Source organism: Spinacia oleracea, chromosome 6 (genome assembly GCF_020520425.1).
Source record: "Spinacia oleracea cultivar Varoflay chromosome 6, BTI_SOV_V1, whole genome shotgun sequence".
Taxonomy (NCBI): domain Eukaryota; kingdom Viridiplantae; phylum Streptophyta; class Magnoliopsida; order Caryophyllales; family Amaranthaceae; genus Spinacia; species Spinacia oleracea.
The window spans coordinates 94,017,298-94,035,307 of NC_079492.1; the positions used below are offsets into that span (position 1 = coordinate 94,017,298).

Here is an 18,010-nt window from a genome sequence, read left to right on the forward strand (position 1 = left end):
ATTAATTAGAATCCTATTAGAACTCTAAATAATTAATTTAATCTTTTAGGATTAGGATTTAATCTATGCACGAATTCCGATAGCTTTAGGATTCGTATAGCACACACACGTAGCGCACGAGCACCGCACGCCCATGCGCAAGCCTTGCGGCCCACGCTGAGCGCACAACGCTGAGGCCCAGTGCTCGCAGCCCATCACTGAGCGCGCGCCAGCCTTGGCTGGGCCTGGCCTTGCGCTGGGCCAGGTCGAGGCCTTGGCGTGTTGTTGGATGCGTGTGGTTTGTTGGGCGACGGCCTGGCTTCGTGCTGGGCCTTCGTCTAGCAAGCCTCGTCCGATGCTAATTCGTATGATACGCTTTTCGATTAAATTCCCGATTCCGGAATTCATTTCCGACACGAACAATATTTAACATTTCCGATTCCGGAATTAATTTCCGTTTTGAACAAATATTTAATATTTCCGTTTCCGGAATTATTTTCCGATTCCGATAATATTTCCGATTCTGACAATATTTCCGTTTCCGGCAATATTTCCGATTCCGGCAATATTTCCATTTCCAATAATATTTTCCGATACGTACCATGTTTCCGTTTTCGGCAACATATACGACTTGGATAATATTTATATTTCCGATACGATCCATATTGGCAATATCATCGTTTCCGGAGTATTATTAAGGAAAAGGTAGACAATCTGAAACAATAAAGTGATGCATACAATGTGTTTTACTACATTATTGGTGCCCTTTATGACAATATTACCCCATTTTTGTGAGACGATGAAAAATCTTTATTACATTCTCCAAAAAAAAAAGCAAAAAATACAAAGACCGAAAATAATGTTGAAAAGCGAGCACATCCTCTACGACAAGGTGCGTGTCCCACTCCTTATTAATTAACATATACTTCCTCCGATTTTTAATACTTGCATCGAGCACATCCTCTACGCAACAACGCAACGTGAAAATGACAAACGTTGCGAGTATTAAAAATCGGAGGAAGTATAATACTTGGTATGTTACATAAAATGATCTCGAGGGGGTAAAGTAAGAGATTTAATACAAGTGAGGCCTCCATCCACAGCAAGATTATGGCCAGTGACATACTTAGCATCATCAGAAGCCAAATACAAAGCTGCTTTTGCAATATCAATTTCTTCACACTGAGTCCCTTTAAATTCTTCTAATCCACCAATAATTTTCTTAATTTCTTCTGACGTTGCGTTTGGATAAATTAGTTTAAAATTTTCAATCACCATAGGAGTTGCAACTGTACTTGGTGATATACAATTAATCCTAATCCCGTATTTGCATAGTTCACTAGCCAAAGACTTTACTAACCCCGGTATCGCAAATTTTGATATGGAATATGGATGTGGGCCCAACCCACCTAGAATCCCACATATGCTCGCGGTGCAAAGGATTGACCCTGAACCCACCGGTTTCATCACCCGAGCCGCATGTTTCACTCCTGCTACAGTGCCTCTCACATTTACTCGCATCACTTGCTCAAACTCATCCAAGTCAAGATCGGTTATGCTAGGTGGGTAATATGGCCCTATTATGCCTGCGTTGTTGTACATGATGTCAAGTTTTCCGTGACGTTCGATCACGGCGTCAACGGCTTCAGCTACTTGGGCCTCTATACTAACATCACATTTGATGAACTGGGCTTTTGGGCCTAAATCAGAGGCCACGTTTGGCCCATTTTTATCATTTATATCAGCAATTAAGACATGGGCTCCTTGTTTTACGAACTCTTGTGCTGTTGCCTTACCAATCCCTCTTGCACCACCAGTGATTAGAGCAATCTTACCTTCAAGCCTGCTTTTTGTAATAACACAAGAAAAATCAAGTCCTTTTTGCAAAGTGACAGTTTACAAACAAGTTTGATTCTTGATAGACACATGGTCACACATCTATACCACTCTGTAATATACTTCCAAATAAACTAATAAAGTACTCCGCTTATGTGTAGTGTTCCTAAAAAATATACGTGTCATGTAAAACTCTCTCTTTAACATTATAGAAACATATCATGCCATTTAACTAACTACGGAGTACAACACATTTTGGTTGTTGTCAACTTGTGGAAGTCAACTAAGTTTGGTCGGTAAAGTCTTGACGAGATGGTACCCAATACATTTGATCAAATCTCGTCCATATCATTCATTCATTTTTCCGCTTGTCTTTAGTAGCTTAATAAAAACACACAAAAAAATCGAGTCCTTTGACTTGATGCACATGAAATTGGACAAGGCTATCAGAACAAGTTAAGTTACATGTGATAACTTAGATCTTTTCTCTTGTCTTTATAAATGGTCGAATCACTTCCAGCTAATGTAATTGAACAATTATAAAGATATTCAATTTAGTTCTGATTAGTTGTGTTGATCGGACTGTACTCGAGTCAATTTTAAATTTTCAACTCTAAACATACAACCATTGTTTACTAAATACTCTATTTATAAAATAACCAATGCTAACGGTTGACTACAACAAGTTAACTACGAAACTTGTTTATAAAGAATTAATACATTAATGAATAACTTTATTAAAAAAATACTTCCTCCGTCCCATTTTATTCTTTATCATTGGTATATTTTTGTTTAACTTGAACCATGTAAATACGTTTTTTAATAATATTTTCACTTTTATCAAACATTTGACATTGGGAAAATGAAAAAGATTTAATGTTACAATGAAAAAGTGTAAAGATTTAATGGTTAAAATGGTCCAATGAATTTGATTGGTTGAAATAATCATTTGTCACGATTTTTGACATAATATTAAGGACTTTTATGGAACAATATAAAATTAAAGATTCTAAGTGTAAATATTAAAATGAGACACTAAAAACAAAAAACGTAAAAAATAAATTGAGACGGAGGGAATAATAGATAGACAACCACTAACAACTTTTTATTTTTAATTAAAATCAGAGCCAACAACAATAAGTACTTCGTATAAAACTCACAAGTCATACCTAAACTATTCATCTCAATGAAAGTAACCTTTATTATCACTGGTATTATTAGTTTTTAGCCCGTGTGATGCACGAGTTGAAGGAAATAATGCCCTTGGTCCAAGTATGCATTCTATGTTAAGTCTAATAAATGCGGTTCAGTATTAATTAACAAGTTAATAATTCAGTGAGATCAAGTGAGCTGAATGCCTAGCTAGAGGCCGCTTCAGTTCAAGTGGAATTAATGATATTAATCCACAGCTTACTCTTGACTGAACCCGTAGGGTCACACAAATAGTACGTAAACGGATCAAGTATTTAATGGCATTAAATACTCCATCTATGAATATTCGAAACCGACGGATCTTGGTTTCAGTGGGAGCTAAGATCGTCACAGGCAAGAAATGAATACTCCGGAAACGATGATATTGCCGGAAACGGAAATATGGATCGTATCGGAAATATAAATATTATCCAAGTCGTAGATGTTGCCGGAAACGGAAACATGGTACGTATCGGAAAATATTATCGGAAATGGAAATATTGCCAGAATCGGAAATATTGCCGGAAACGGAAATATTGTCAGAATCGGAAATATTACCGGAATCGGAAAATAATTCCGGAAACGGAAATATTAAATATTTGTTCGAAACGGAAATTAATTCCGGAATCGGAAATATTAAATATTGTTCGTATCGGAAATGAATTCCGGAATCGGAAAATTTAATCGGAAGCGCATCGTACGAATAAGCATCGGACGAGGCCTGCCGGACGAGGCCCAGCACGAAGCCAGGCCATCGCCCAGCAAGCCAAGCGCGCCGCACAAACAGCCACGCCAGGCCCAGCGCAAGGCCAGGCCCAGCAGGCTGCGCAGCGCGCACAGCGCGCACAGCACGCGCAGCGCGCAGCGCGCGCGGGCGCTGCGTGGGCTGCTGCTCGCGCGCACGCATGGGGGCCCATCGTGGCTGCCGTGCGTGTGTGTGCAAGTGTTTGTGTTCGTGCACGTTTCCTAAAACATGCAGAGTTCGGTTAATGATTAAATTCCTAATTCTATTTGATAAATTAATTAAATTAGAGTTCTTGTAGGATTCTAGGTTTAATTAATTTGTATCTGAATAGGATTTCGATTCCCTTTCCATACCCCTATAAATATGAGGCTAGGGCTCACAATTTATAACAAGTTTAAAAGTATTCAAAAGTGAGTTTTTGAGAGAAAATTAAAACACACATCTTGCTCATAAAGTGCCGAAATTTTCTAGTACCTTAAGGGCGATTCTAGTTGGTCAATCTTAAGGCGGATCCGGACGTGCTGTGGACTATCTACGGAGGGACGACACTTGGAGTCCTAAAGACTTGTTCTTGTTCGGTTCGGGCGCAGCTAGGGAGGGCACGCAACAAAGAGTATGCATCTAAATTATGCTATATGATTATGTGTAAATAATATGTTGTCCTGGGTTAATGGTTGTTTCCGCATGATCTATGTAATGTCATATGTATCATAACCTAACAGTGGTATCACGAGCCCCTTATTATTTTCATAATCTAAATTTCATAAACAGGGTTAAATATTACAAATTTGCAAGAATTAAAAGGGGTGATTAATTTTCGTAATTGTTAATTAATTGCAAATTGCGTTTATTTAATTATACGTACGCAGTTTTTCGGCAGTTTCTTCGTTACTCATCCAAATCGAGTGATATTTGTGTCAATTCCGCATGTAAAAGGCATTCTAAAATTTTGACAAAAATAGTATTTTTCTGCCGAACCCAGAATTCTCAAATTCGAAGCCTAACTATGACTTTTCGAAGGTTTTAGTTTTTCGAATGCAAAATTTCGTAAATTTAAGATGTTAAATTAAATATTTGCGATTCTTGTTGATAAATCCTGAATTTTTGATTGACCTACTGTATATGTTTAACAAGTTTGAATGCCTAGCCTTGTTAATTATGCAATCTAATTTGTAATAATGATTAATTTGTTGAAAATTAGAATAATTTAGAATTAATTTGATTTTCATAATTAATTATAATTTAATTAGAAACCTATGATTAAAAACCACCATAAAAATTGTAAATTTATGATAAATTTTAATTTTTTATGACCTAGACTTGAATCCATGTAAATCGGAAATCAATTGAATAATAAATTTTCGATTTTTTCGCCCTAAAATTATGAAATTAATATTATTTATTAATTTGTCATTAATTTTAAATATAAATTTTAAATTTTTTATGCGATTCGTTCATAAAACTTGCACGCACGAAGCAATGGACGCTTCGTGTTACCCTTAAGGGGTGTTGTATAATGCGGGCATGCGACGACGAGCAAGGGAGCTCGTCGCCCGTGCGGCACGAATGCAATGAGCAAGGGCGTAGTGCACGAGCACAAGGCAGCAGCCCTGCCTTGTGTCGTGTGCCACGAGCAATGGACGAATGGGCATGGGCGAAGGGCGAGCCAAGGCAGTCGCGTGTGGGCAGCAAGCGAGCTGCGCCACAACGCGCGCTGCCTCGCACAACGAGCGAGGACTCGCGCGCACAGCCAGCATTGCTCGCGCTCACAGCGAGCGATGTCGCCCGCCCAGCGAGCGATGTCGCGCGCCCAGCGAGCGATGGCTCGCGCGCCCAGCGAGCGATGTCGCGCGCCCAACGAGCGATGTCGCGCGCGCACTGCGAGCGATAGCTCGCGTGCGATGAGCGCTGGCGCGCGCAGCGAGCACCAATGCGTGCGGAGGCTTGCGATGGGGATGCAGCAGCTATACGACGAGCGCATGGGCTGCGCGCACATGGCCAGCAATGGCTGTGTGCGTGCGGCCCATGGGCGTGCAACGCGTAGGGTGTTTGCGTTACGATTAAAGATCGTTTTGAATGTTTAATTTGAAAATTCCAGTTCACGTAATTTTAATTAATTTTAAAATTAATAATTTAAATTATTTTCTTGGATTTTAATTTTGAATATTGTAATTATAATAAATTTTATTTATTCTAATTATTTTACTAAAATTAAAATCATGAATTAATTTAAATACGACTGAAATTAAATTAAACTTTTTGGATTCAATTATAAATTTATATGAGTTTTAAATTTTAATTAAATTTGTATGTTTCCGGTTAGACTAGAAATACATTTTTATGTTTAAAATTAGTAAAGCATATGAATTTATTGGTTTAAGTGGGAGCGTATTTTAGTCATAAACTCTTGATTAGGTCTACAAATCCTTAAGGTTAAAACAACTTGATTAGAATTAATAAGGACTGAATAATTGGTAGATTATTGGTGCCCTTGATTAATTGCTGCAAATGTTTACGTGATGCATAATGTGTTTTACTAACCAGCTATGTGGGCCATTCATGATAATGAATGGGTGAATGGTATATATTGTATATGTACTGTTTTGCAGGTTATGAAGTGACTAGTATGGCCCAAATAGGATAGAAAATATGGTCTGCGTACCATTAATTTGAATGTAATTGGTCTAAAGTACCAAAGTTATTTTTCAATTCAAATATGGTCTGCGAACCATCAAATAGTTGTAATTAGTTATAGCTTATCCTATTTGAAGAAAATGGTGCCTCCCACGGAGATTTTTAAGACGGACTTTGAAGTTAAAGCTTCAAGATGAAGTCGGGCCATACTAGATCACATTTATCTTATGCATGTTATAAGTTATTTATTGCTTTTAAATATGTCTTAAAATGCATGAGATCAAAAGCTTGATTATGTTGCATGATTAAGGATTTTAGTTCACTTAAAATCTAACCAACATAGTAAGAGCCTTAAGTTCCAAACTTAAAAAATTGAGTTAAAAGGTGCCATGCCAAAATATACACTTGCTTGGATATCCTTTACATCAATCTAGTAATAGTTTTCGCTCAGCGAGGTGTTACTTATTGGTCCTAAAGGGGCAAGGTACACAAATAATTGTGAGTACATGTTAGTTTTGGTGAAACTCAACGATATAAGTAAGGAGTCCTTTTATGTCGTGGCAAAATCGATAGGTTTACCTAATAAGTTCTTAGACGTACCTATCAACCAAGAATAGTTTCTAGACTATTAGCAAAAGGCTTTTGCTTACCTAAGATGTTTTAGGATTAAGTCGACAAACTGTGCTTAGTTCTTCAATGATTTTAGGATCTTGGAATCATTTTATTCACACCTGCCGGAACACATAATTCGAATAAAATGCTAATGACTTGTTTAAATTGCATGATTGCTTTTATTTTCAAGTTATTATTCATGATAAATGTTTAGACTTTGCATGCTTCAATGTATGTTTTAATTATTGTTTATAATTAAATATCTTGCACTGCAATAAATCCTTTTAGAAAGGTAACAGTAAATTTCCTCGATTGGTAGTGAATCCAAGAACGATTCACGGAAATGAGAGAAAATGAGCGATTTAAAATGTACGTTTCTTATAGCGACTTTTATGGTTGTTTTCGAACATCAAAGTCGAATGGCAAACCAATTGGTGCTTGTGAATTCAAAATACACTGTAGTTTTGAGATCATAAAGCATTGAGTTTAATACGCTCAGCTTTACCAATGGTTAACAACCTAATATCTTTGTCCATTTAATTCTCGAATGAGTCTAGTCCCTAGACATTCGAATAGATCGATGCTTAGAGAACTTTAGAAGCTTCTGGTAAGATCATCTAGTTGAAACTTAATATTCAACATAAATTAAATGGTAAGAACCTTGTTGGGTAACATTGGACATGTCTAACAAAGTATAAAAGTCAACACTAAAGAATTCAATTCTTAAGACTATAAGAAAGGGTACAAGAAATAGGAAAACAAAGGAACAAATCAAAGGAATTTACGATTCCGTTTCTACCTATAAGTTTATGTTTAAAGAGAAGTGACCTAGCAATCAAACTTCCTTGGTATCATATACCGCTTGAGGTTCTTACTTCGGTAAAAACTCAAACAATGGAAGCTAGGCTACACTAATGACCTACAAGTGGGAAATGAAGCATGGCAATGCTACATTAGTTGTAGGGTCATCTAGTTTGTTTTAAGTCCTTTCAAAGGCTGGAACTTAATGGCTATTTTGGTCCATAATCAACATACCTAAATTTCTGTTTTCAAACACAGAAAGACTCACATTCAAGAAAAACAAAAACAATGTTTGTTTGTTTATTTGAATGAAATGGTCAATTACAGGTTGAGTCAATATGCTTGATTAAAACAAACAACTCTTTAAAGAACTTTACTAGGTTCAAATCAATCCTTTGATTTGAGTTCCACTAATCTTTGGCATTGTTGCTTAGACCATATCAACAAGTTAACATTCATAAGCTCTATTTTGATGGACTTTTGAAAGTTGATTGATTTCTAGATCATTTTAAGACAGCTAGTCTTACTTGTTGAAAGTAACAAAAGATATGAACTATTGTTAGAACGCCTAGACAATAGAGTTCAAAGCTAAAGAAAGATTTTATGACTTTATTATTTCACACAGATTTGAGTGAATATAGGTTTATTTACTCAATTTGATATAAGTTTGAATCTGTTTGGCTAGTTCAAAGATTCAGAAGTATAAAATCCACTTGGCAAGAAATCATAAAGATCTAGGTTAGATCATGTTGATGATTACTTGAGACCAAATATGATCATCAATGATTGTGTGTTATAATTTCACAATCTAGGTCCATAAGATATGGCATATCTACGTTGGAATGATCGAAGTCAATTAGTACTTGATTCGATCAATGATGAATCATAAAGACTTTTCCTATAATTTCTAAAACAAAATGCTCAACTACCACCAAACTAAACCAAATTCGTCAAAGCTATTGAAAAGTAATTTCAGAATATCTTTTCATAATATATCTAAAGAGTTCCTAAACTCAGTGGGAGCTTACTGTTTGTTATTCAACAAACTAAGGCCCAAGTATAGATATATGTTTCATTGTGATTTATTCAAATGAAACACAAGGGTATTGTTTCTACCACGAATTTTTGAGAACATAATGTTTGTTTGCTCGAAATAATGTCCTTTTGGAGATTCGTTTCCAAAATGACAAGTGGGAGAAAATAGACCTCGAAAGTCTTCGAGGCGAACAACAAACATAAACGGACATTCCGGAGGCTTTTCGAAGTGCTTCAGAAAATCCGAACTTATTCTTTAAGGACTTTAGAAGTGGCTTTAAAGAATAGACATCTCTTAGAAAACTTTACAAGTGCTTCAAGGAGAACAGAATATTCAAAGGACTTTCAAGTGGCTATTGATATTCTATTGTTTGATGTTCTATACCCTAGTAGGCATAGAGTTCAAGTCACTGGAACTATGAGATTCTTCTATTAGATAGTGAAGAAACATGGAGTTCAGGTCACTGAAACTATGCAATTCTTCCATTAGATAGTGAAGAAACCTACAACTTGCAGTCAAACTATTATCATGTAGATTAATGAGTTTGTGACTTGTAAGAAAGCTATGACGCATCCTAGATTCCCTAAAATGGTTAGAGGCCATATATAGACTCAAATGTTTTAAATGGTTAGAGGCCATAAAACATACTCAATGTTTTGATGACAAAATTGAAATTTTGTTGATTTGCAAGAATAGGTTCACACCTATTGGTTGCAAGTTTGTTTTAAGGATAAAAACCATCAAACATGAAATTGTGTTCACACACAAAGCTAGATTAGTTGCTAAAGGTTACAAGCAAATTCATGGCATGGATTGTGTTGAAACCTCATGCAAAATCGTAATGCTTAAGTCTATAATTCAAGCAATGATTGCATATTGGTACATATGGCAATTGGATAACAAAACATATTCCTCAATCAAATGTTGGAAGAAACTATGTACATGGTATGTCATAGGATTTGTGGATCCAAATAAATGCTTGAAAAGAAAAGCTAGTTTATAAAATCTAAGTACAGATTTAAGCAAGCAATTGGGAATTAGAAATGTATTTTAGTGAAGCTAATAAGTATTTTAGTTTCATAAAATGTACATAATTCTTATAGATATATAAGAAGTTTAGTGGGAGTACTTAAAACTTAATTGGTCCTATGTGTATCACACACATATCTCTCTATTGTAATATAACATTCAAATGCTAATGACTTAGATTTGAAATTATTCATCAATGATGGACCATGGCGAAACTTAGTACATACTGGGTATTAAGATCTATTTACAAAGATCTTATGATATTGTTTTGGATTAAGTAATGGCATTTACTAAATCAAACACGAAAGTCTCCATTGGAGATATTCGACCCATGTGAATAAATCTAAGTAAAGGATGTTTGAACTATGTATAAGCATTTACTAAGTTAAACATCAAAGAGTCTAAATGAGATTCTTAACCTATATTATATGTCAAAGAATTTAGATGAATTTAGTATCTACTCAAACTAGATAAGCTAAAGTTACATGAATAGAATTCAATTGGGAAATATTCTGCAAAAGAATTTATCATGTATGATATAATATGAGGATCGCCAAAAACGTATCGTATGACTTTAGGCATGACGAACATATACCAATCTCTATTGATCTAAGTAAAGATCAACTAGATTGAGATCAAGAATACTTATGGTACTTGAAAAGGTACATAGGAATAGTTCTTGATTCAAGGAAATAAAGATATGCTAAATATTGATGCTACACACATAAACACTGGCAAAGGATCAAGCAAGACCCTTTGGAGTTAACCATTGATAAGGACGAGCTATAGAGCATCGTGTTTTGAAAATGGCAACATGGGTTGGAGACCATGAGTTGTTGCGTGGGAAATTAAAATAATAATTTCTATGTTCTAAGATATAGTTGGAGAATCTTCCACATATCTATGAACTGCCTGGATAGGTAAATCCAAACAAAGCATCACTAGCAACCTAAACAGTTGAAGTAAAAGTACTTATTGCCTAAGAAGCAATAAAACAGGGTTGTTTGTTTGTGTTAAAGAGTTTCTTCACTGAACTTGGGTAGATCATATGTCTTCTGACTTGATGGTTCTTCATTGCAAGATGCGTAGAACTACTCTTGTAGCTAGAAGGAATAGATCACAAAATAAACACACTCAAAATGATAACATTCGATTGGCAAAGGATATTAAGATTGGCAAAGCATGATAACTAAACCTATGCAACAAGTGAGAAGCAACACTCACGTTGTAGCACTGGAAATCAAGCATAGCTTTGAATTCCATGAATTGTTTTAGAAGATGGGTTTGAGGCCCATGGTTATAAAACATTGGGGTTGAACATTTATCATATATGAAATGTGTTTTCATATTCCATTTAATCTTGGTTTAGTATTAAATGATGAGTCCCTGCAATTTGACAATATATTCAAGATAGACTGTCAGGACCAGTCCTGTGACTAAGAAATGTCTATCAAGTGAACTTGAATGTCAAAAGTTGAAAATGGTCCCTAGTCGGAGTTTTCTATAAAATTGGACGCATAGAAAACGTTAGACGATTAGAATGCAAGATGACTAGTAGTTCTGTTTCTTGAACTATGTGGACATGGCAATGTCATAATCATTTGCATAGATACTTACTTTGGGAAGACTAGTATCGGACAAGACCTATGAAACTTTACTGTAAGAGATGAAAGTCTGTCATAAGTAAATTTCATTAAATTATTAGACACTAAATCCTCAATACCTGAGTGATTTGAGATTACTTGTTTGAGAACTGGTTGCTTTGACGTTGACCAACCGTCGCACCGTAAAAGGAGGCTATAAAGGCAACGCTCAGGTAATCACCTATCAAACGAAGTCTAATCTCAAGATCGCAAGATTGGGATTGTCCTCCCATAAATCGGGATGAGATGCTTAAAAGTTGTACAAGGCCACTCGGAGAGCTAGAAACTGTGAAATGCATGGCCGTGCTCGGATGAATCATAGGCTATGATTATCTGTTTATTTGATCAGTTGAACTCTGAAACCGAGGAACACCTCTGGACATAATAAGGATGACAACTCTTACCTTATGTTCAAGAGCAAGCATCGAGCGACAAAGGAATTAGGAAATGCACACTTGTCCCTAAGGACAAGTGGGAGACTGAAGGAAATAATGCCCTTGGTCCAAGTATGCATTCTATGTTAAGTCTAATAAATGCGGTTCAGTATTAATTAACAAGTTAATAATTCAGTGAGATCAAGTGAGCTGAATGCCTAGCTAGAGGCCGCTTCAGTTCAAGTGGAATTAATGATATTAATCCACAGCTTACTCTTGACTGAACCCGTAGGGTCACACAAATAGTACGTAAACGGATCAAGTATTTAATGGCATTAAATACTCCATCTATGAATATTCGGAACCGACGGATCTTGGTTTCAGTGGGAGCTAAGATCGTCACAGGCAAGAAATGAATACTCCGGAAACGATGATATTGCCGGAAACGGAAATATGGATCGTATCGGAAATATAAATATTATCCAAGTCGTAGATGTTGCCGGAAACGGAAACATGGTACGTATCGGAAAATATTATCGGAAATGGAAATATTGCCAGAATCGGAAATATTGCCGGAAACGGAAATATTGTCAGAATCGGAAATATTACCGGAATCGGAAAATAATTCCGGAAACGGAAATATTAAATATTTGTTCGAAACGGAAATTAATTCCGGAATCGGAAATATTAAATATTGTTCGTATCGGAAATGAATTCCGGAATCGGAAAATTTAATCGGAAGCGCATCGTACGAATAAGCATCGGACGAGGCCTGCCGGACGAGGCCCAGCACGAAGCCAGGCCATCGCCCAGCAAGCCAAGCGCGCCGCACAAACAGCCACGCCAGGCCCAGCGCAAGGCCAGGCCCAGCAGGCTGCGCAGCGCGCACAGCGTGCACAGCACGCGCAGCGCGCAGCGCGCGCGGGCGCTGCGTGGGCTGCTGCTCGCGCGCACGCATGGGGGCCCATCGTGGCTGCCGTGCGTGTGTGTGCAAGTGTTTGTGTTCGTGCACGTTTCCTAAAACATGCAGAGTTCGGTTAATGATTAAATTCCTAATTCTATTTGATAAATTAATTAAATTAGAGTTCTTGTAGGATTCTAGGTTTAATTAATTTGTATCTGAATAGGATTTCGATTCCCTTTCCATACCCCTATAAATATGAGGCTAGGGCTCACAATTTATAACAAGTTTAAAAGTATTCAAAAGTGAGTTTTTGAGAGAAAATTAAAACACACATCTTGCTCATAAAGTGCCGAAATTTTCTAGTACCTTAAGGGCGATTCTAGTTGGTCAATCTTAAGGCGGATCCGGACGTGCTGTGGACTATCTACGGAGGGACGACACTTGGAGTCCTAAAGACTTGTTCTTGTTCGGTTCGGGCGCAGCTAGGGAGGGCACGCAACAAAGAGTATGCATCTAAATTATGCTATATGATTATGTGTAAATAATATGTTGTCCTGGGTTAATGGTTGTTTCCGCATGATCTATGTAATGTCATATGTATCATAACCTAACACGAGTTATATTATAATTTATCAAATATGCGCAATGGTATACGTTTATATAGAAGTTAAAGGGGTAATGAACTAAACAATTATTCATTATGGATGAATTAAGAATTTAAAATAAAATTAATTAAAAGTATATGGGGGAATCATGCAAGATTTTCATTTATATATAAGGAAAAAAAAAAAGCAAAATTAGAATTTCAAGGGTAAAACAATTTTAGAAGAAAATGGAAAAGCAAAAATATGACATGTGGTAAGAAAATACTCCGTATTATGTTTTAAAATACTAGTATAGGTGACGTATTGGCCGATCTAATAGTTAAGTCAAAAGTTTTTGTATGATAGGTCACATGTTCGAATCTTTTTTTCCCAATTTGTAATTTGTGTTCTCCTTATATCCCTTTGCAGGAGAATGCAGAGGCGGCACACAATTATGTTTATATAAACTCCTCACAAAGGTACGCTGGTAATTTCGCATCACATAAATCGCCATTTTCCCCATAAAAACACCATTATTCTATGTACCATTGTTATTATTTTTACACCATTATTCTTTTTTTTTTTTTATTCCATTGTTCTTATTTTACACCATTTTTTTTATTTTTCATACCATTTTTGAATATTGTGTATAACCGTTATGGTTTTTTACTTCCTCAGTTTGTAGTGAGAAAAAAAAACTGTACTATTCTAAAGTCTAAAGGACGAGTATTTTAATTGATTTATCGAATTATGATTTCTTACATAATTGCCATTTTCATAAGGAAAAGACGTTAGCGGGGAAGGCAATTATCTTAGTTGATTAAATTTGGGGTAAGATATAATAAATCGCAATTTGGATTATTCATCTGGGTACACATTGATCATTCTGCACTCTGATGAACATTCATTGAGAATCTAATGAATATGGAGAATGATTTCAGTGCTCATGTACAAGGGGAATATTTGAACTACTCCCTCCGTTCCAGATTAGTTGTTACACTTTCCTTTTTTGGCTGTCCCAGATTAGTTGTTACACTTGTAAATTGGGAATGACCCCACAATTATTATATTGTCTCTCTCTTCCCACTAATTTTTTTTTTGTCCCAACACCCTCTCTCATTCAATTAAAACAATACCCCACTAACTCCTATCACATCTATTTTTTCAATAAAATAACAATTGATAACCAAACAATCACTTATCACCTAAAACTTTGTGTAAAGGTAAGTGTAACAACTAATCTGAGACAGAGGGAGTATATGTTCCTTTAATTTGAACTATATGTTCATTTTCTATGTGTTTTTGCATTTGAACTTTATGTTCATTTCAAAACAGGGTGCACATTATGCACCCAGGTGCATTAATTATATTTTGATAATAAACCTTTAGCAGCCCCGTCCCTTAGCATAGGCCAGAGGTGCGGTGGCCTAGGCCTTGAGCTTGGGAGATGTCAAAAATCTGTTTGGATATGATGCATTTACTCATTAGTGGAGCATTAGATCATCTCTAATTGTTGTAGATAGGGAATAGCTTGAAATTTATATAAGTTTCAAGCTAATAGTTAGACCATTAGAGTGAAAATAATATATTAGTTTGGCCAATCAAATTAACTTAAACAATTGACAAGTAGCTCCCATAAGTTGCCAAGTAATTAATTGACAAGTGGGACCATTTAAATAACAAACTAGTTGTCAGCCCCGGTCATGACATTTTGAGGGCCCTAGGTGAAATAAGGGATCAGGACCCCTTTGGAAATGATACGTCTTTAATTGAAACAAATATTATATATTTTTTTTGTTAAATCCATTATATTGTTGAATTCAAATCAATAAAAAAAATTCGCTTCCTTTCCATGAAGTAGAAGATGGTCGTCCCGTTGTCGTCCCGTTATCGCTTTTGGGTCAATTGGAAATAACCTCTCTACAATTGTAGGGGTAAGGTTGCGTATACCCAACCCCCCTTACCCCACTTCTTGCGAGAGCCTCTTTGAGGCAATGGGGTAATGATTAGAATTTCAAAATCCTGCTCTAGTAGGATCATGCTCTAGTCGATCTCTTGAAATATATCAAAAGAAAAAACTTACTTCATAACAAGATAATTAATATGCACAGAGAGATTTTTTTTTAAATTTTTAAATAAAGATTCATTTTGAGCACATAAAAGTATCAGTTATTCAGTTAATTTTGTATTCATTAAAAGTTGATATCTATTTTAAAACTTATAGATCCATAGTCCATTAAATAAGCATTTTTTTCGCCCACATATAGTTACATCAATTAGAACTGAGTACTAAAAGTCAAATACTACGTACATAAACTCAACGTAAAACTTAATTATCTTATAATGGATTAAAGGACAAAGCTAATACAAATAAAGGGTTTAAATAATTGAGACACTATATGTACAAAGTATTATAAATGAGAAATTAGTTGCTAAAAATAAATTTAAATAAAAAAATTACAATAAGCTAACAAGCAAAAATAAAAATATTGACAAAGTTAAAAAAAAAAGAAAAAAAAAACAGTTAGTGTGGGGAGCCGAACACTAGACATATGGTAGGTTTCAACGCTTTTGCACCTACTTTCTACCAATGAGCCGAGGAAATAATATGTGTATTTAAAGTGTTGTTTATTATTAGTACTAATTTACTGGACATGCTATTATTTTGTGCCCCTTTCCGCCTTGGGCCCTAGGCGGTCGCACCCCTCGCCTACCCCCTAGGGCCGGGCCTGTTAGTTGCTAGCCATTGGAGCACAAATTAGCTAGAAAATAAAATATCTTGAAATTTTATGTGGCATAACAAACTACTTGTCAAATTAGCTTGCCATTGGAAATGCTCTTAGAACATAAAAAGCGTAGTAATATAACGCCTGGGTTGTATGACACAATGGTTAAATGCTACACACAGACTTTGTGTTCGAAGTCTACTCCTAGCTTATTTATTATACTAGTCTTATACGCACTCAATAAACAAATATATATATATATATATATATATATATATATATATATATATATATATATATATATATATATATATATATATATATATATATATATATATATATATATATATATATTTGACCAAATGGGGTTTATATATTACGGACTATGGTCTAAGTTATCAATGTTAGACAATCTCTGTTCTACAATGGAACGACTGAAATGTTTGTTTTTAAGTATTTCTCTTATTAATTACTTATACTATCTCTAAATCTCTAATCAATATTAAATCACTACGGCATCAAGATACCAAATATTATGTCTGATCCCAAACAATTTCAATAGAAAACTTTGATACTTTGACTTTATACTTTTATTTAAAAAAAAAAAAAAATTAGATAACTACGTAGTATATTATTCACCTAATGTAATCAAGCCTATTACTTTAATGAATTACGGAATAATGAAGTAATTTGTTTATTTTGTATTGAAGTATAAAATTAAATGTACATGTTTATATATTAAAATGTAAGGACCGGATCTGATTCTTTAGTTGAATTTCGTCATACAGAAAGTGAAAAAAACATAAATACGAAAGCATTTTGTTAAATATGACAGCATGTCAGCATACCTTCCGGTAGAAGAAGTGGTGGAGGAAAATCTTGAATGTTGTTGATAGAACGATACCCACTTCATTTCTCTGAATTATACACCAAAAAGAAGGAAAAATTGAAAAATAATTAATAATAAAAAAAAAAGCTGCCAATAATTTCAAAAGTAAATGTTTAATACAAAATTAAATGGATACCTTTGCAATAGTCTTAGCATTTTGTTAGAATATTTGGGGAAAAATGAAGGAATTTGAGATGATGGATGAGAGAGAAAAAGAGAGAGCAAGGAGTACGTTGAAAAATAGAGAGAGGAACCGTGTTTGAGGTTTTATAGTGGAAGTAGTAGTTGTACAAAACTTTAAATAGTGGACTACTATTAATTTTATTTGGATATGTGTTTTAATTATTCAGTCAAAGGTTGTTGTAATAGAAAGATACTGGACTTTTTAGGTCTTTTTCGGCAAATTTATCGGTAGCGGGTAGCAGTTAGCGGATAAGTAGCAGGTAGCAGTTAGCGGGGGAATAGCAGGTAGCGGTGAAAAGTAGCGAGTAAGTTAGCTATCAAAGTAGCGGGTAACAAATATGAGTGGCCGGTACAAGTAGCGATTGATATTATAAAAGCTAGAATATTGTTTATAACACTATCCTTGTTAGGTGGTTGGAACAACTCCGTGCGGAAGTACCGATTGCTAGAATATATTCCAAAATCCAAGAGCCAAAGTCCAATCTCCGAGACCGTTCCCATTCCGGAACTCGGTACAAAAAACAATTTTCAAAAATCAATTTCAAAATCCAAGTTGTAGACACCTACTTTTGTCCCCATTCCCGAAAGGGAAAGGTTCGATGATGAAAACGTAAATCTCCACTTGACAACGCATCTCCTATAAAATAACGAATCTCAATTCCCCTTTTCATTTCACCCGAAACCTGCTATTTATAGAAACCTGTTATTTATGGAAATCTTCGGCGCCCAGGCCTGGGCGCTGAAAATACCTGGGTGCGTGTTTTTTCCTAATTCTTTGTGGATTAGAACTCTGCAATTCTATCTTTCCACGAACTCTTCCCTATAAATACAGCCCCAAACGTGA

General features: G+C 35.5%; 1 protein-coding gene and 1 long non-coding RNA gene across 4 annotated transcripts in view; one reads left to right on the top strand and one right to left on the bottom strand.

The window, feature by feature from the left end:
• The window catches only part of LOC110777877 (uncharacterized), a 38,234-nt gene extending 24,293 nt beyond the window's left edge, over window positions 1-13,941 (top strand). Inside the window, exon 5 of one of the 2 annotated variants that reach the window (XR_008923223.1) lies at window positions 4,223-4,877. This is a non-coding gene — a long non-coding RNA (uncharacterized lncRNA). Of the gene's footprint in view, window positions 1-4,222; window positions 4,878-13,797 lie in introns of those variants that run through there. The other variant, XR_008923220.1, reaches the window with a different exon arrangement.
• On the bottom strand, window positions 708-17,270 carry LOC110779863 (short-chain dehydrogenase reductase 2a). Of its 2 annotated transcripts, none has more exons than XM_056831359.1 (3): window positions 17,120-17,270; window positions 16,943-17,011; window positions 708-1,825 (listed from the first exon to the last, which is right to left on the bottom strand). In XM_056831359.1, exons 1-3 carry the CDS (start codon window positions 17,137-17,139, stop codon window positions 1,018-1,020), a joined length of 897 nt encoding a protein of 298 aa, XP_056687337.1. In that variant the 5' UTR covers window positions 17,140-17,270; the 3' UTR covers window positions 708-1,017. The 2 variants fall into 2 exon arrangements, with proteins under 2 accessions (XP_056687337.1, XP_056687338.1); XM_056831360.1 differs by having other exon boundaries at window positions 708-1,822; window positions 17,120-17,269.
• Between the last annotated feature and the right edge of the window lie 740 nt (window positions 17,271-18,010).